The 20,115-nt window shown below is 27.0% G+C and overlaps 2 protein-coding genes across 3 annotated transcripts; both read left to right on the plus strand.

Annotated features, from left to right (window-relative positions):
- Positions 1-960: 960 nt before the first annotated feature.
- LOC114378364 lies at positions 961-2,593 on the plus strand. 2 transcript variants are annotated; one of them, XM_028336947.1, is made up of 2 exons: positions 961-1,236; positions 1,734-2,593. In XM_028336947.1, the coding sequence occupies exon 2, from the start codon at positions 1,882-1,884 to the stop codon at positions 2,311-2,313; it is 432 nt and encodes a 143-aa protein (XP_028192748.1). In that variant the 5' UTR covers positions 961-1,236; positions 1,734-1,881; the 3' UTR covers positions 2,314-2,593. The 2 variants fall into 2 exon arrangements, with proteins under 2 accessions (XP_028192748.1, XP_028192749.1); XM_028336948.1 differs by having other exon boundaries at positions 961-1,087; positions 1,166-2,593.
- A 6,391-nt stretch (positions 2,594-8,984) lies between these two features.
- Positions 8,985-15,257, plus strand: LOC114378295 (non-cyanogenic beta-glucosidase-like). Its single transcript, XM_028336866.1, has 13 exons — positions 8,985-9,189; positions 9,692-9,761; positions 10,753-10,811; positions 11,153-11,228; positions 11,343-11,420; positions 11,539-11,626; positions 11,838-12,084; positions 12,519-12,637; positions 13,733-13,947; positions 14,203-14,234; positions 14,328-14,430; positions 14,640-14,748; positions 14,834-15,257. The coding sequence occupies exons 1-13, from the start codon at positions 9,013-9,015 to the stop codon at positions 15,003-15,005; spliced, it is 1,545 nt and encodes a 514-aa protein (XP_028192667.1). The 5' UTR covers positions 8,985-9,012; the 3' UTR covers positions 15,006-15,257.
- The last annotated feature ends 4,858 nt before the right edge of the window (positions 15,258-20,115 follow it).

Genomic DNA, 20,115 nt, shown 5'->3' on the forward strand with positions numbered 1-20,115 from the left:
GATGAAGGTTTAGGTCTGGTTATTGGGAGACAGATACCATGCCCTCTACAATTTGGAGTTTGACATTTATGCTGCTTTGCAAAATCCAACCTAGCAGTAAGTTGTACACGGACACAGTATGCGTAGCCCACGGATTTCAAACTGGCCACACACGCTCACGGCATAAATACCCTACATTAGTATTTCATTTCATATATACTAATCTATGTTAGTTTCTAAATTGTCACAATAATCATAATCATAATCACAATAATAATAGTAGTTTATATTATTAACTTGTTACCATGATTAATCACAAAACTCAGCTCTAGCTCATCTATTTACACACATCATTACATGAGAGGATATATATCTTAGAGCAAGAGCATGAAGTCAAAATTATTTCTTTTACAAGTTATTTTTCTTTGTAAATAAATTTACTTACTTCATTTTATTTTAGAGAAAACTTTTTGGATACAATTTTTAAGGATTAACACAACCTTGTTTCACATTCGATGGAGTTTATTTTTGGTTGTGTAAGAACACTCTCGATATCAATTAATGCTATCAAATTACTGTTTCAACTAGAGTTTACTGTAGTAAGTAAGAACATTTACTTATACGTATAGCAATATTTATATATATAGTCTTCTAATATTAATTGATTCCATCATGGTAACCAAAAGATACCGATGATATAAATATTTTTACCTTAAGGTAATTATAATATTTCTTTATATATCTTGTAACTCGTCTATATGCTCAATTTCTCTGTAAAATATTTTTCATTAAAAATTTAACTTGAAATTGTTAAAAAGTTAAATAAACCTTAAAACAAGACCAAGAGTTACTACTTTAGTTTATGCATTAAAATTTGTAAAAAAAAAAAAAGAAGAAGAAGCTTCCTACACACGTTAATAATAGAAAATAAATCAATGAGTTTATATATAAAGGAAATGATAAGAGTTGTGATCAATACATAGAGTAGAGAATAGAGATCCAGTCAATAGACAAACAATATCTTTCTCTCTCTGTTTGGTTTGGCCTCTTGCTGTAAGAAGCCAGCCACACTATTACGCTTCTGTGGAACCATCGATCCCACTCAATGGTGTTTCTCATTCTTTCATGTTCCTTTCTCAGTTTCATTCTGTTTGGAAAATAAGCATAACCTTTTGTTTCTTCTCAGGGCCTTTGCAAGTTCCACATCGGTTGATCTTTGTGTCAGGTGGCTTAGTGTTATCCTTAATTATTCTTGTGGTCAGTATTTCTCTTCTTTCTTTCTTCTTTTCCAATGAGCTTTGATTTGTATAACTGTATAAGAATTTGCGATTCAATATATTTTTTCTATTGTTAGCTTTTTAATTTCACTTGTGACTTCATTGATTTCTATTATTATCATGTTTTAGATTTGTTTTGAAGAAACTGTGTGTTTAGATTCAATTTGAAGCTTAGCTAGTTCAAGCTTTCTTAAACGATTTACTATGCAGATTGCTGAATAATCAAACTCATATGTGTCCTAATTTAGTTTTTTTCGAGGATAGCAATCTCAATTCTCAACCTCTGAAATTTGTCTTCAACTTATTCTGAATACTGATCTAAGCTTCTATTTTATTTTCTATAACTGAAGAATCAAAATAGAAGCCTGAAATCGGAAGTATTTTTATTTGTGTCTTGAACATGAAAACTTTGCAGAACTAAAAATTCAAAAGAACAATGACTCAGTTTTGATTTTTTTTTTATTTTTTATTTTGCAGACATACTAGTTTGTATGATCATATTTTCTCGGATTGTTTAGGAGGTCTAGTTTAATTGACTTGACCAGGATGGATGGATTATTATAAATCTTAACCTTCACTTCATATTGATCGATAAAACAAAAATATTTTCTCGGATTTTGAGATTATGGGTAGAGGAAGAGGAAAGGGTAAAAAGTTAACTATTAGCAATGAGGAGGATCCAATAAGTGGTGAAGATGAAAAGGTTCCTAAGCAAAAAAGAAGAGGGAGGCCACAAAAACTGTTTAAGGATGACTTTGATGAAGAAGAAATTGAGGAAATATTAGAAGAGGATGCCTGTGGTGGTGACAACGTTAAGAATGTAGTGTCTAGCAAAGAGATGAAAAATTTGAATACTACAAAACATGGGAGAAAAAGAAAACGAAATTTACAGGAGAAAATAGAACCAATTGATGAGAAAATTAATGTTGTTGTAAACGGATCAAATACTGATGAGTTGACAAAGTGTAATGGTTTTCGGCATAATGGAAGCAGGCGTAAAAGCAAACCTCGTCGAGCTGCAGAAGCTGGTGTGCAGTGTAAGCAAGACTATGCTTGAGATAGCATTATTCTCAATTCTCATCTTGCCAGCTATGTCATCATCTATGGCAATTCATTTCTTTCATTTCATTTTATTTTATTTTATTTAGTTTTTTTTTTTTTTGCCTCTGCTGGTCTGAGGGCTTCTTTTGGGGATTCCTTGTCATTATTTTCTATTTTTATTTCAAGAATGAATCGGGAAATTTATTATTATGGTTGTAGGTTTATTATGACATGTCATTTTTCGGTTCAAATCATTTTAATGTTTATATTATGGTCATGTTTAAATGACTTTTTTAGGTGTTAGTTGTTTTATTTTGGTTTAGGGTTAAACAATAGAGAAATAAGAGAATATAGGAGTTCTTATATTATAAAAAAAAACTAAAATATAATTTTATTTTTTCTATTTATTGCTGCAATTTTGATCTTTTTATTTTTAAATAAAAATATATTTTTGAAAATCAAAATTCTAGTTCAATTTTTAATTTTGCATATGTCTTATTTTTTATTTTAAACAAATTGAACTCTAATCCAACATATTTAACTAATATATCATAAAAAATTATTTAATTAATTAAAATATAAGAGAGAAAAAAAGAAATAATGAAAGCAAAATTAAGGATTAGACCTATATTACAAACTCTTAAAAACTAGAGAACTAAATAACTATTTTAAAATGAAAGAACAAAAATGAGGTTTGAAAAAAGTTGTATTTTAGAATAAAAAAAACATTTAATAACTAAAAGTTTCAGTGACCAATGATGATAATTCAACCGTTATACATGGACATGGTAATGAAAACGAGTTAGGGACGAATTTGATCCTGAATATCTTTGTCTTTGCTAAAGTTTGAACAAGTTGTGCTTTCCTTGTCCACATTCCTGTAAAAGGGAGGAGTTCAAGGTTTGATTTAGGAGAGACAAATATAAAAGAACTTAAATTCAACTTTATCCCCTTTGGGCTCTAAGAAATATGCGAGAAATTCATCACATATTTTAAAATTTTTAATTAACTTATATATTTTTAAATAAATAATACATTAGTATTAATTATGAATTTATTCAAACAATGCATAAAATTAATAAATAATCTTGAAAAACATAAGAATTAAATTATGATTTTAGTTAAATTTATAGTTTTAACTTTAGTAATTCATTATTACTATAATTTAAATTATTTAATTATTAAAATAATAAATTTATATTTTAATAATTATAAAAGTTTCCATTAAAAAATCACATTGATGTTTTTATATAAACAAACTAAAAAAAGTACTTTATTTTTTTATAAGAAAACTGCAGGGACATTTTGATAAATTAAAAAACAGTTTGGAAAAAAAATTAACTAAATTAAAAATACAATGAGAAAAAATAGAAATAGTGGCTTAAGAAATAATAAAATATAAAAAAGAAAAAAATTATTAAATATACAATAATATTCAATCCAATAGTATAAAAAATAAATATTTAAATAGTTCTCAAATTGTACAATCTTAAATTAAAAAATAGTATGTTAAATATAAAAAATAATAATAAGGACAAAAAAAAACCAAATAATTAAAAAAATAATAAGCCGAAAAAAGTATTGAAGAGCTTGTAATGGAGAGCTTCTATTTATGTTATTGATTTGTGTATGTTCTAACCTTTTATCCTCGTCGTTGTGTCGTTGTGGGTAAAGGTTCATTTATTTATTTCTTTCTTTCGAACAGATTATTTCTCAGGTTTGTCGGAAAATTTTGTAATAGAGAGAGATTTTAAAGTGTCCAAAATACTTGTAAAACTAGAGGAAAATAAAAATTAACCACATATTTTTTCTCATAATATACTGTTAAAAGCTTAATGATCATACCTTCATAATATAAAATATTTTTATATCATCATCTAATTACAAATTATTATTAATATTACTTTTTAAGTAATTATCATAAAAATAAATAAATTAATTATATATGATAAATTATAATTAAATATATGATAGATTTTGTAATTGAATAATTATGTAAATTTTTTTACATTATCAATATATAATCCTTCTTATATATTAAAGAAAATAGAAATTAAACACCTAAAACTAGGTTAAAAAAAATAAACAATGAGAAATCATAAATTTCTTTTTAAATATATTTTTAGCTTGACCCTCTTAGTCCTTTGACTCCTTTCTACTTCTATCTTTTTTTCATTCATTACTTTTATCTTTATGTTCCCTTATTTTATTTCTCTTTACTTTTTATGCTATTATTTTTTGACTGGATTTTTATTCTATTATTAATGTTTGAGAATATGTTGGAAAAAAAACTTAAATACATTTTTTATATTTATAATATATTTTTTTCCAATTAACTACCTAATATATATATATATATATATATATATATATATATATATATATATAATACTATTTGACATTTTCAAATTTTTATTGTAGTTAAATTAAGTTTGTTAAGTGGTGATATTTTATTAGTTTGTTTGTTATATTATTCATGATGTGACATTTTCTTAGTTTGTCATGTGATTATTTAACTCAAAATTAATCATAAATGTCAAAAATAAAATTTTAAAAAATATTAAACTGAAAATAAAAATATATTATTAGTATGAAAATCATATTAAAACAAAAACAATTTTTTGTTTAAGAATGATCAGGATATGATATGTTGTTAATTCCGGGGTCAGTTAAAGGAAAACTAAAGCGGCTTTTGCTAATTTTTACTTGTATACCCCCTTTTACTTGTTTTATAATTATTTTCCAAATGTGCCCTTTCTTTTTTCTCTAGAAATTAGTACACCTTTGCGCATCGCATTTCATCTCAACCACCCTCTTCTCTCTTGTTCTGCCTTCTTCGTCTTTGTTGGGTTCTCGATTCTATGTCCTGGCGTGGGGTCCTTAGTTGTTGATCACGGCCGCCACCACCAGTCCACCGCCCCCTTCCGCTCTAAACTCATATGTGGTAGAGGCAGAATTTTCATGGCAAATTCTTTTTTCAGTTGTAAAAATGAAACAAAAATAAATATTGAAAATTCCTTTTTCTCCACACAAGAGAGTTAAAAAAGAATTTGAGAGTGCAGCATAAAAAGCACACACAGTTCAGAGAAAAGGTTCAAGAAATCACTAAATCTATATGTAATATTATTTGAGCAGTGGTGATTGCTTCCGAGGATTGGATATCGACTTGAACCCTAAAAAGCTACATGTGTAATAACCTGAGATTTTACCCACAAAAAAAACTAAGAAAGCTATTAAATGTTAGTAAAAGGTAAGGAAAATAAAAGAAAAAGTTTAGAAAGTGGCAAAAATAATAACGAGATCATAAGGTAGGGTTTAGGAATGGTAACCCACAAAGGAAACGTAACCGATGAGAAGGGACAAAGAAGGGGGGGTGCACTGATTTCTGGAAAAAGATTAAAGTATATATATATATATATATTTGTAAAAATAATTATAAAATAAGTGAAAGGTAGGTATATTTAGTAAAATCTAACTAAAGCCCAGGCCTACTCACAATAAACCATACCATAAGCCCAACAAGGAAACCGGAATAGTCGTCCACTAAGAAAACTAAACACTAATAATCTTTAACCAGAGTCCAGAAAGTGAGGCAGCTCAGGAAGGCTTTTTTTTTTCCTTTCAAAATAACATTAAAAAGTATTTAATAAAAAACCGTCAAATTAACAATTTATCATTTTAACTTATATGATTTAGGATATTCTAGACTAATTAAAATTCCTTTATTATTGATATAAATTTTCACATTCTAATTGTACGTATTTTAAAATATCAATATCCGGGTGATTTTTTTGTAATATTAAAATCTAAATCTATTTTTTTTAAAAAATAATGTTTCTTTTCAATATATATTTATGTTTATGTAATTATGTATGTACACACTTGAATGCCAAGTGTTCTTCAAAAAAAAATAAAATTATAGGACTTGCGTGTGTGTATGTTTTATCATTCATAATGGATTAAGGTTCATAATTAGAAATAAGTGTTTACCACCAAAGAGAATTAAATTAGGGTTAAGCGAAATTGGATAAATTTGATGTTAATATATCACATAATAAGAAGGGTTTTATTAGAAGGGAAAAAGATTACCTTGGAGAAGAATCAAGGGAATTCTGACACTTAATTGTTTCTATTAATTGAACTACTTTCTAATACTTTATATTGCATTCTTATTTCTTTCCATTAAATTAAACCTAAAATTTCTTAATCTATTCTTAATTTTTAAACAACAAGGTTAATTAATAAATTGCATCGTTGCTAAACTACAATCTATATAGAATAGATATGATGTTATTCTCATACTTTATTATTTATATGATTGTTATACTTATCGCACTCTTAATACATGATAATATTTAATTATCATATTCATTTCTCCATTTTTGCATAAAAAGAGTTGTTTAATTACTAGAGACATCTCATGTGTGTGCATGTATTTTATTTATTTACCAGAGCAATTTATATGTTGAATTATTCACCATAAAAATAATGATGGTATTTGCATAATTTTAAATCCCTATTAATTAATTTTGTACATAATAATTTTCCTTCTTAATTATTTAAATCAACCCTCATAATTAATGTTAACATAATAATAATAATAATAATATGGTCTAATTTAAAGTAAATTTGATGTGATTAATTTATAAAAATTAAAGCAATTAGAATGGAATATCCATATTCTCAGGTTAAATAATGTTTTTTATACGGAGGTTAAATTAATGATTAAGGGCGGCCAATAATTAGCTCTACAAAACTTTGGTCAACTTTTTGCAACTTTATAATATTCTCAGGTAAATTAATTAATGATTAACAACATATCACATTTAACTTATGTGCCCATTGGCATGTAAATAATCTCTTTTATTTAGTGCATCTGTGCAAGCATGCATGCCTGCCTTGCTCCACCCTGTTATTTTTTGTCAATTGGTGACATTCAATTACAAATCCTACGTATAGGAACGTGTTTTTTCCGGGAGAGTTGCAATATATTAAAAAAATGTTTATTAAGTGCTCATTTATATAATATACTTATAATTTTATTCATTATAAATTATAACAGTAGTATATTATTTATACAAAGAATCTTTTTAATATATTACTAGTTCACACATTTATTTATCCATTATATTGTTTATTTTTTAACACTTTCTTTTTCTTTCTATTCTTATATCTCTTGTGTAAAAATGAATAATTATAAAAATTATTTTGTTATATATGGAGTAGCGTTTTTTTCTCGGATGAAGAAACACTGGATAAATAACGTTATTTTGTTATAAAGTATTAACAGTTGGTGTTGATTAATGGTACTTAAAAAGAGAGAAAAAACGAAACAATTTTTTGTTTATATATATATACCAGTGTTTCTAGCTAGGAATATTATTAATATGCATATTGCATATGTTTATTGGTGTTTTTTTTTTTTTTTGTTTTTACAGAAGCATATGTTTATTGTTAAAAATTATATGTTGATATTCAGCAAAATTAATAAAAAATTATAGGTTGATTTTTAAAACATTGCGTCCGATTTAATGTTATTCTAATTTAACTCAATTGGATATTCACGTGGCATTAGGAATTACCTGCAATGAGTCGAGTCATGACCTAACTATGTTTACATTATTTAATTTCATTATTTCGGTAAAAAAAATTATTTTCATTATTATTTATCTTGATTAATATTCAATTAATTGGGACTTTATGTTTGACATTAATAATCTGATGGATCTAAAAGATCTGAAAGATCTGAAAGATCTGAAAGATAGACCTTTATATGAGACTAAATTTAAAATTTCACACGTGCACTTCATAGGCGGCTTTTATGGATCTCCCCCTATTATATTATTTTTTGATTGACAACTTTCTCCCTAAACTATTATTTTTATATTTTAAAATATTACTTTAAATATATTATGAAATAAACGTGGTTATTTTTAATTCAATATTTTGTTAATAATTTAATTTAAATACACTAAAATTTTACACTGTCACGTAAGGATTTAGATTCTCTGCAGTTTTTCAATTTTTTATTTTTTAAACTACGCGGATCTTGAGCCTTAAAATATATATTAACATTGTTTTATAAAAAAAAATATAAACAATTGAGTGTTATTAAAGGAAACCATTGTATTCAAACTGCATGGGGTGCAGTGCAAGAGATCGATATCCATCACGTAATGAAAATTCGTAATATACGATAAGATTGTTTATAAGATCGTTAATTTTTAATTAGAATTCATATTTGACAGGTTTAACATTTTTAGGTTAACAATGTATGGAAATTAAAAAAATTTCTAAATGAATAATGAAAGTTTAGGTTTATTTTAAGAGTTTAATGATTATATAATGATAAGAATAAAATAAATTTACATCAGGAAAATACTGGAGCTAGAGTGCGAATATGAAATGATATATATGACAATCTACCGTAAGTTGTGTCAACTATCTAACTTTTTATTATTTGTAATCTATTATAACAGGTGGATTTCCTATTCCTTCGTGCAGTAAAAAAGTTTGGTACCAAATATTAATATCACTTTTAAAATAAATATTAGAAAAACTAATAAATTTATTATACTGTAACTTGTAATTATATATATGTTATCCGTACATAATTCTTTTTTTCCTCTTATTTTAATCAAACTAAGCACATGCATGGGATAGTTTTGGTGTATATATAAAATGAGTGTGATGGCACATAGTGTTGACACAGAAAATGGACTCGAACGGCTACTTGGTAGTTGGAGTGGTAGCTTTTGCTCTACTTTGCTCATTCAGAGTTTCTTTGACAGATTCAGTTCCATTATTTTCGCCTGTTCATGACGCTGCTTCTTTGACTCGCAACTCTTTCCCTGCTGGCTTCATCTTTGGGGCTGGATCCTCAGCCTACCAGGTATATATAAGAAGAAAATTGAGAATTTTTATTTGTAAATGTTAGTTTGTTAGTTTTTATTTGAAATATAATTGGAGAATTTGAACCTGTGATTTCTCCTCTCTTTCTTTCTTTTTCTTTTTTTTATTTTTTAACTATTGGACTAATATTATATCTTTCTTTCTTCTTTTTTTTTTTTAACTATTGGACTAATATTATATCTTCGGATAAAAAAGAGATAAAAAGCTGGGTGTATAATAATAATAAATTAATAACTCATCCTTTGCTAACAAACACCAAGTTTTATGAGTCTTGAAAGGGTTATTATAATATTTATATACTTATTTCCTCTTATATCTTTCCGTTTCCATACAATTTCTTTTTCCATTATATTTCTATCTTTCCTCCACCTAAAATAAGGAGTGAGTACGTTTAAATTTTTCTTTTTAACTAACTTTCTGCACCTATATAGCTACTTACTTTATTACAAAATTTTGTTGTGTACGTACGTAAATGTATATAGTTCGAAGGAGCAGCAAAGGAAGGTGGAAGAGGACCAAGCATATGGGATACCTTCACACATAACCATCCAGGTATCTCTCTCTCTCTCTATAAATGATAAACACAGACAAGCAAAGGAAGAGATAGGAAGTAGATCATACTTTACCTTTTCTTTTAATTTAATAAACTAATTAAAAAGTAACCCCTTCTTGTTAGATTATTAAAAACTCATTCTCTCAATTAAATAAAAAATTTAAATATGTTTTCATACATATATATAACATAATTCATTAATTTTACTACCTAAATTTTATTATTTATTATTTAAAATACTTTTATATTTAATTTTAATATTTATTGTCAGTCAAGATCCGTTAAATAATAATGTATCATTCTATTAATTTATTATATCATTATTTAACTAATGATATAACATTTTATTAGTTTCTTTTGTTGTTGTGCTGAAGACATAAATATAATTAGTATATGCCTATACAGGTGGGCGAGGGGATGGAAGCTTTGCTTTTTGCTTTGGAAAATAATACTATGTATATGAGTTGCGGTACCCGCATTTTAATACATTTCATTTGTTAAAAAAAAACGTAACACTAAATAAAAGAGTAAATAAATATTTAGTTTTTATATTTTTCTATAATTATTAACAATAGAAATGAAATAATAATAATAATAAAAAACCAAGTTATCTTAATTATCTTGCTATAGTAAAACAAATGAATACGTAGCTCATAAGTTCTCTTGATATTTGTGAGTATACGATTATGTAATTATGTATTATCAGAATATTAAATCAATTCAATTACGACCATGAAATTTCTAAAAAGTGTTTTTTTAATATATAAGTATATAAATTGATAGTTAAGTAAGAAAATAATAGCCATAAAAAAGAGTTTTCTAATAAATTAAAATTGATATTCTCATTGATAGACGAAATCAAAGCTTTCAAGCATACTTTATAAGCTATTGATTTGAAGTTCAAGAGAGCTTAGTTGAGGTTTCTTTTCATGCTGATATTAAATTATCTGATGCATAATTTACCTTCATGCATATTGATTCCACGTGCAGAAAAGATAAGAGATGGAGCCAATGGAGATGTCGCCGTTGACCAATATCACCGCTACAAGGTATGGATATATACAAACAAATTTACTCACATTATTCTTTTCATATAAATAATATTATAAACTTTTAAATTAATCTAAAATTAATTATTTGGTAACTCATTAATGCATATCAAAATTAATGTAATATATATATATATATATATATATATATATATATATATAAATACATTTGATTTTCTTCTCATTTATGTTCATTGTTTACCATCTCTGTTTCATATATATTGATGTTTAAACCAATGACTTAGTGCGTGAGATTTAGGTAATATGAATGAGGAATTAAGTTTTATTTTCATTGCCCACTACTATAATATATAATATACTGCCATCCATATATATGACAGGAAGATGTTAAGATCATGAAGGATATGAATTTGGATTCATACAGATTCTCAATCTCTTGGCCTAGAATACTACCCAGTAAGTTTAATCAATTAAAGACTATTATTCTTGACTCAATTTTACCTGGTTGGACGTTTTTGCGTTAATTATTTCACTTATATTTTTATTTATTTATTAATTCTATATCAACAGAAGGAAAGCTCAGTGGTGGTGTAAATCAAGAAGGAATCAATTATTACAACAACCTCATCAATGAGCTATTGGCTAATGGTCACAACTCACTATTCAAAACTCTGTTTTTTAATTACATTTAAATTTTAGCATTTTAATTATTAAGTGTTGTCAACAAAAATTAATCAAATATTGTTTGTCATTGAGACAATTACAGGTGTACTGCCATATGTGACTCTTTTTCATTGGGATCTTCCCCAAGCTTTGGAAGATGAGTATGGTGGTTTCTTAAGCTCCCATATAGTGTGAGTCTCCATTTCATAACTATCCAGCAAATTTAATGTTTTTATCATCATCAGTAGATGTTAGATTGTTAGTTTTTACTAAAAATGTTCGAAATTCGTAATCTTTCCCTCTCTCATTTCCAATCATTAAGTTAACTTTATAATTCCTCAATAAATTTAATGTGTTGATATGATTACAAGTTGTTGAGCTTTGTCCATATTATTTTTTTAGAGATGATTTTCAAGACTATGCGGATCTTTGCTTTAAGGAATTTGGAGATAGGGTGAAGTTTTGGACTACTTTGAATGAACCATGGTTGTTCAGCCAGGGTGGCTATGCAACCGGAGCGACGGCACCAGGAAGATGTACCGGTCCACAATGCCTCGGTGGTGATGCTGGCACTGAACCTTACATAGTTACACACAATCAAATTCTTGCTCATGCAGCTGCTGTTCATGTGTACAAGACTAAGTATCAGGTTTGTTACTTTTTAACATAACTATCTTTTATTCAAAAATGTTTCTCACACAACTTTGAGTTGTCTACAACTTAAAGAGAAGAAGAAAGAAATGAGAGATAGGTAATTAATCTGATTTATCATGTAGTATGATAGAAAAAAAAGAAATAGAGAGAAAAAAATTGTTGAGTATTTAATTTTTTTTTATCAAACTATAATCAGTCTCTTTTATTTGTTATACTAAAGGTTTTTCTGATTTTCGTACTTAATTTTTGTTTTTAAATTGTGATTATCAAGTTAGTGTTTGAAAAATTATGGATAGATAAAAGTAAAAGATATTTCTTACTCGCTAATTAAATATATCTTCATATATTTCTTAACATCTCAGTATATAATTTTTTTTGTAATGACATAGTATTAAATAATGATGATTTAAATTGAGTACATGTGTGCAGGCACATCAGAAAGGCAAGATAGGTATAACGTTGGTAAGTAACTGGTTCATACCGCTTGCAGAGAATAGCACATCAGACATAAAGGCTGCGAGAAGGGCAATTGACTTTCAATATGGATGGTAAGTGTTACTTATATATAAAATTAAATTATATCACTATCACTTCCATAATTATTATATTATTTTTATAATTGAATATACAACATAATTTTTATTAATCTAATTATTAAATTATATCAATATATTATTAAGATTTTTTTTTAAATTTTATCAAAATTAAATAATAAAAAAAATTAAATAATTTATATTTTAGTATATTTTAAAATATTTTATATTAGACTGATTTTAATTCTATATAAATGAGGTAATAAATAATTTTTTATTAATATAAAATTTTACAAATATAATCTACATGAAATGAGCTTTTAATCCGGCGGTAAATTTTAATCAAAGTTATCCAAGTGTAATTTGATCACTTTTTTTTTTATATATATCCTCAAAGTAACAGGATAGATGGACTCACTAATTAAAAAAAATAGTAGTTATTGTCATTACTATTAATTACGTGTTGAATTAAAATTTGTTTAAGCTATACTAAATGGGAATAGTACATCTTCTCAGGCTAGCACAAGTTAAAGAGTTACTATAAGAAAGACAAAATCGAATAAGTAGGAAATTGAGAACCTAAGGAAGCAAATAACAGAGGATAAGCTTGTCAGGAATAATGAAAAACGTGATAAAATTGAAGATGCAGTTCAATTGGTTAAGGAAAAGATAGAACATGTAGGGAGGTTAAGAAAGTATTTTCAGATGTTAGCTAGGGAGCTTTTTGAACTAAAGTCTTTAATTACGTGATTTTTCAAGAAATCTTGTGAGAGAAAAACAGATCTTTTTGGAGAACTTGTGAGATGATTTTGTCAAATGAACAAGAGATTACAAACATGAGTTATTTAAGCATAAAGATAGAAGGGTAAGTTAGGAAAACAAATCATAAAACAAGTGAAAAGGATGTTAGAGTAGACAATGAAGGATGGACCACCAAAAATAGAACTATGAAATATGATCACAACTAGCATGGTCCCCTATACTTTTAGATTTTGAGGCTTGTTGTGACTTATGAGAAACGTACGCTATTAACAGCACGTTAACTAAAGTGAAAAGTGATAAAAAAAAAATCCTTAGTTGATTGTTGTTAATTTGTTTGATTGATTGCAGGTATATGGAACCATTAACAAAAGGAGAGTATCCTAAAAACATGCGAGCCCTGGTGGGAAGTAGATTGCCTAAGTTCACCAAATGGCAAGCCAAGCTAGTGAATGGATCATTTGATTTTATTGGCTTAAACTATTACTCCTCTGGTTATATTAATGGTGTCCCTCCAAGCAACGACAAACCCAATTTTCTAACAGATTCTCGCACCAACACTTCATGTAAGGACACCATATGCATCCATCTATCTATCATCTCTTTTGTTCGATTTCAAAGATACAATTTGAACAGATAAAAATAAAATGAAAGTAAAAGTAAAAAATCTTCATTTTTTAATAAAATTATTTTTGTCTCAAAAGTATTTTTTTACCTAAAAATCAATCATATACAAATACCTTGCATTGCACCCTTTATTTGTACTTTTTCTTGTTTCTCTTATTGAAAAGTAACATCAGCATTTTTTTTTGCAATTGCAGTTGAACGCAATGGAAGACCCCTAGGTCTAAGGGTACATTTGTAGCCACCTAAAACTGTAGTTGTATTTCAAGTTGAATTCCTTTGATAAAATATTATATGAAGTTTCTATTTAATTATAATGCAGGCCGCTTCAGTTTGGATATACTTTTATCCAAGGGGACTTCTAGATCTTCTGTTATATACCAAGGAAAAATACAATAACCCTTTGATTTACATCACCGAAAATGGTAAATACGCTAATTCATTATGTTCCCCCGCCCCCCTTGGATCTTATATTGAGATTTAAATCTAGATAAAATATATGAGAATATATATTGAACAATTGATTATATATTATATAAATGCATGGTTATATTTAATTTCTCTTTTTCTAATCTTTTTAAAAGACTATGTATGATATTTTGTATTACATTTGCATACTTTATTTAACTTGCAGGTATGAACGAATTCAATGATCCAACCCTTTCCGTGGAAGAAGCTCTCATGGATATTTATCGAATTGATTATTATTATCGTCATTTCTTTTATCTTCGATCAGCAATTAAGTAAGTGATCTTTTTATATATATCTATATAAAATTCATGACTCTTTTTTATAAAAAATATTGACTTATAACAAAAATATATGTAGGGCTGGCGCAAACGTTAAGGGATTTTTTGCATGGTCATTTTTGGACTGTAATGAATGGTTTGCAGGGTTCACTGTTCGGTTTGGATTAAACTTTGTAGATTACAAAGATGGCTTAAAAAGGTACCCTAAGCTTTCTGCTCAATGGTACAAGAACTTTCTGAAAAGAAACTAGTGTTAGACCCACCGTTTGAAAGCTATGCAGCACCTAAAAACGGTTAGGTTAAGCTCAATGTTTGTAGTTGTAGCTAATTCCACGTATAAGTCATTAGGTTGTTGTTTTCTGTTAGAATAATTTCATGGCACACTACTAAGTGTCCTGCACCAGCACAGCTATAAATTAATATGTTATAGCTGATCCTTCATGTATCGGTTTGATTTTGAATGTTATCTCAGAATTAAGATTCAGTTTCAGTTTCAACAATTATAATCTTCGCGTGATGATTCAAAATAAACAATGATGTATATATTCAATCGTAATTGGTCAACTGGTCACGGTAGAAATAAATTGTGATCAGTAGAAATAATATAACTCTGCCAAAATCTAGCCAAGTAGAAGACACAAATGAAAGGCATAATAATTATATTAAAGTTAAAACCACTAAGCACAAAGCAAGACGGGAATTATTAAAGTATTTAACCGTTATGATTTATTATTGCTATGCCATTGCAAAAAAATAAAATAAATTCCAATTGTACAATTGAGGATTTGGCCGGGGCAGCCGTTCCTTCTATTTTCTTTTTCTCCGTTCTGAGTTTGGGTTAGCATGATTCAATATTTTGCTTTTTTGTTACATGAGTTCATTTTTGGAGGGCCTATTGTATATTAATAGATTTTAACAATTTAAAAATTGACATTGAAGGACAGATAAATTCTTGAGAATAGTGTTATTACATGCTTCGAACTACCAATTTTCTATATATTTTCTTCTAAATTTTCTAAAACAAAAACAAGTGATTATTTTTTAAAAATAAGACGAACCAAAAATATGTTTTCTATTAATAAATGACGACATTTTTTAGTGCGTTTAATTTAATTTGCAAATATAATATTACAATTAAAATCATCCGTAAAGCTTCAAAAGAATGTTTAACAAGAAAAACAAGGTAGAAGTTTTGCACTCGTACTCCATAAAAAAGTTGTAGATAATGCTCTAGTTCCAAGCCTCCAACTTCAACTTTTAATGTTTTGATTCAAATCTTGCACACTGCACAGTATGTTCGACTGCGCGCCTCTAAGTTTTCACACGTCATGTATATATAATGGGCAGGTTCATTTGACAAGAATATAAACTTTTTGTTTGAAAGGTATGTGTTGGGTATCGAAGAGTTAGACTATGAAGTAATTATATAAATAAATTTTGATATCATATTTTAATTAAAAATTTTAAAACATAGATTTATGAGTTTTATCTTTACTTATAAGGTGTTTAACTTTTTTTCATTTTTACATAGTGTGAGATTTTATCTAATATTTATATTTTAAGAATTTCTCCATCAAGTATGAGTTACATGATAGTGTTTTCTTTGAACAAAAAGTCATTTTTAATCCACGAGTATCTAATGGTGACCATTAGAGCTTATTATTGTTGGTCTAATATTATTGTATTGTATCTTAGGGGGATAAACACCGAGGGAAATTACTCCAATGTTTCACCGAGCAACCACATAAGTAAACTTTGATGTCACACCTTAAGGCTCATGTTTATGTGTTTTATCCTTCCTTAGATGGTGTTCAATCTTTTCATTCATACTCATGTAAGATTTTACCTCACATTTTATTCCAACATTCTACCCATTTTTATCCAATGTGTGACTTCACCTTACACTTGTATTCCACCAATTCACCCTCAAGTGGGAGTTTCTTCCACATGATAGCCTCCACCTCTATCAAAAGTCATTTCCAATCCACGAGTATCCATTAGTGGCCCTTAAAGCTTAATTGTGGCTGCCTCAGCCTTGCTTACATTACAACCAATATACTCTAGTACTTTGAATCATCACACCTTGCACCACTGTGCTCTCTGTCAAGCCTCGACCACAGAAGATGATGCCTGAGCTTAATGCATTGACTCACTCATTACGAAGACTTTCGATACAAGAGATTTTCATGTTCATGGATTCATTCTCAACTCTATTATACTCATTCAAGGTTATCACTAAGTTGAATCATCGAATTTGTTATCAATTGTTAAGAAATCCGAGAGGGGTTAACACTAAAAAAATTTACACCAAAGAGTCATAAGCAACTATATAAGTGAATTTTGACATTATACTTTAACCTAAAATCTTAAAACTCATATTTATGGGTCTTCTCCTCACTTATATGATATTTAACCCTATCATTTTTATTCAATATGAAACTTCACCTCACACTTGTACTCTAACAATATGCTTACATTTAATGCCTTTAAAGGAAAATGTTCTTAAACATTGTTCATATTTAAGATCTTGGGCTAAAAGCCTAAAACTTCCTCCATTGTCACTATTGTTTCATGTTGTGTTTACATTATGAAAAGTTCAATTCGAAATGACATTTTTTGAAATGCAATGGACCACAACGGGAAGCAATAATGAGAGTGCAGGAAGCAACATCCAAGATCTTGTCAAGGGAGTAAAAAAAACAATTTTTATGGGTCAAGCTCAAAATGTTTATTTTTTTAAGGTTACATATAAAATTAATATATCTATAGGGGAGTGCACATAGCGACCCTAGTTACCGTATCACTTCAGGCACACAAAAAAGTTTAGATAATAATTTGATATCATGTTGACTTTGTTGTATATTTCATTGATATTTTAAAAGATTAATATTTTTATTTAATTAAATATGAAAATCCTTTAAAAATAATTTAGCTTTTATAAATAAAAAAAATATTTTATTTGACTTGGTCGTTTAGACTAAATCTAATCTTATCCTTGACTTGATTTCAGTGATTTCCGTTATAGATATCTATCTTTCAAATGGTTTTCAACAGCTTTCTCTTACATCTTTTTTTTTTCATTTTTATTTTGAGTTCTTAGGTTATTATCACTAAAGAGCTTGGTAGTTTTGTTGTTCCAAATTATTTTTGGAATGAATTTGTTATATCTTGAGAGATTTATGCATCACATGGATAAATTATTGGGGATAATGAATTTAGACATCTTAAGTTTAATTTGTTCACCACTAAATATATTCATAAACCATGATTTCTGAATGATCAATTTGTAGTTTGTGAGTGATTCATAATTAATTGTGATAATAGATAGCTAGAATAACACACTTATGATGGATGTTCAATGTCAGTCTGATATATATTTTTAAGCATATCACCAAACATAAGAAACATGTGACTATATATAATGACATGATCGTGGGAGCTAATAATATTCCTTTTCCTTAAAATTTTCTCTTCAATCCACACAAGTTTGGGCAAAGTAGAAGCGTCTTGCTCTGCATCTTTAATTAAATTTTAAAAAAATGATGTTCTTTTATCTTTTTCCGCCCTTTTTATAAGATTTATATTTATCTTACAATTTTTTTAAAAAATAAATCTGTACCGTGATAACATTGTGCCTTTAAAAGATCACATATCTTAATATGTAGATTTTTTTTATTAAGAGTGATGTTGGAGTTAGAAGTGTGTTTAACGTTGTAGTTGTTACAAGAGTGTTTAAAGTGATCAATTGTATTTAATTTGCTCTTATAAATTTGTGTATTGTATCTGATTGTGACGAATTTTACTTTAAATGAATAATGTCGCAACAACGGTATTTTTTTTAACTTTATTATTGATTGAAAAAAATTATTAAATAAAATTGAATATAATATTTTAATAAGGTTTACATTTTAAAAAGTTAAAAAAGTAAAATTTAAATAAAATTATTTAATTATTTCAATTTAATCTTTGAAAATCTGGTCCTACCATTCGTTTTAAGTATCCATACATGGTCCCTATACTTCTTCAAAATGTAATAGTTAGAATATCATGGGCCTAGTTCTTGGTAATGGATCAAAAAAAGAAAAAGAAAAGCCATTCAACTTCAAGCATTTTTTTTTCTATTATTATGACTATGTCATTTGGACATGTTGTACTTTGGCTGTGGAGTGAAATCTTATACTTTCATGTAGGTGTATGAAAAAATGTGAAGTGAAATCTTATCCTTTCATATAGGTGTATGAAAAAATTTGTTTTGAATTAAATTAGATTGCAATTGAACTTAAATTATTTTTTTTAAAATTAATTTAAAAGAAATAATACATTATTTTATAAAATTAATTCAATTAATCAAATTATTTTTATAAAACTAGTTTAGTTAATCATACTGATTTTTACTTGAATATTTTTTTATTTTTAAAAAAAATTTAAAAACCAATTTAAAACTAATTCAACTCTTAGAACTAATTTAAAATTAATTAAAAATTAATTCAATTCAAAATTAATTTTTTAAAATCAATTTAGTTTTGATTCGATTTCTAAATTAATTTGACTATTTGATATAAAACAAAAGTGATTAAAATAATTTAAAATTTAATTCATTTTTTTTATCAAACTAGTTTTTGCACACTGTTTACCTTCATGTTTGTATAATTTTAATGTTGGAGGTATAAAGTTTAAGTGTGAAATAAGATTTTGTTGTAAATAAGTAAACTATACTTACTTTTAAGTAATCTTAAGTTGACCACAAATTTGAATGTTACTAGTATTTTATAATACAATGACCATTGGTACGATAATGTCGAGTAACACATGTTTATTTAACTTTAACCTCGTGGTCATGCAACTGAGTTTAGCAACAAATGGAAGCTTTAAACTCTGAAAATTTTAAATAATTATAATATATATAAATCAAATTGTGTACACCGGGTCGAAAATGGCCTATATAATATATATTCTTCCCCATCTAGCTTACAGGCTTATAGGCTTATAGCATATAAATACATACTTGGGGTCAGCCGATTTTACTTTGGTGTAATGAGTGCTATTCTGGCTGGATTGCATATATCTTAATTTATTGTTTAAGAATTTAATAAACAAGACACTTTAATCATGTTAGAATCGAAAGATTTATATGATTTTTTAAAATTTAATATATTATAATTGACATAATTAGTGTTAAAATGAGTCAACACACCTTATCTGACCAATCACACATATTATCATAAACGAGAAATTAAAAGTAAATATTTTTTTTAAAAAATAATTTTTTGATAACTTTAAAAAACTAATTAAGAGATAAAAATTTCCTATATTTATAATGATTAAGCATATTGAGTGTGCAATTATGTCGTGAAAATAAAT

The sequence above is a fragment of the Glycine soja genome, chromosome 12, assembly GCF_004193775.1.
Source record: "Glycine soja cultivar W05 chromosome 12, ASM419377v2, whole genome shotgun sequence".
NCBI classification, from domain to species: domain Eukaryota; kingdom Viridiplantae; phylum Streptophyta; class Magnoliopsida; order Fabales; family Fabaceae; genus Glycine; species Glycine soja.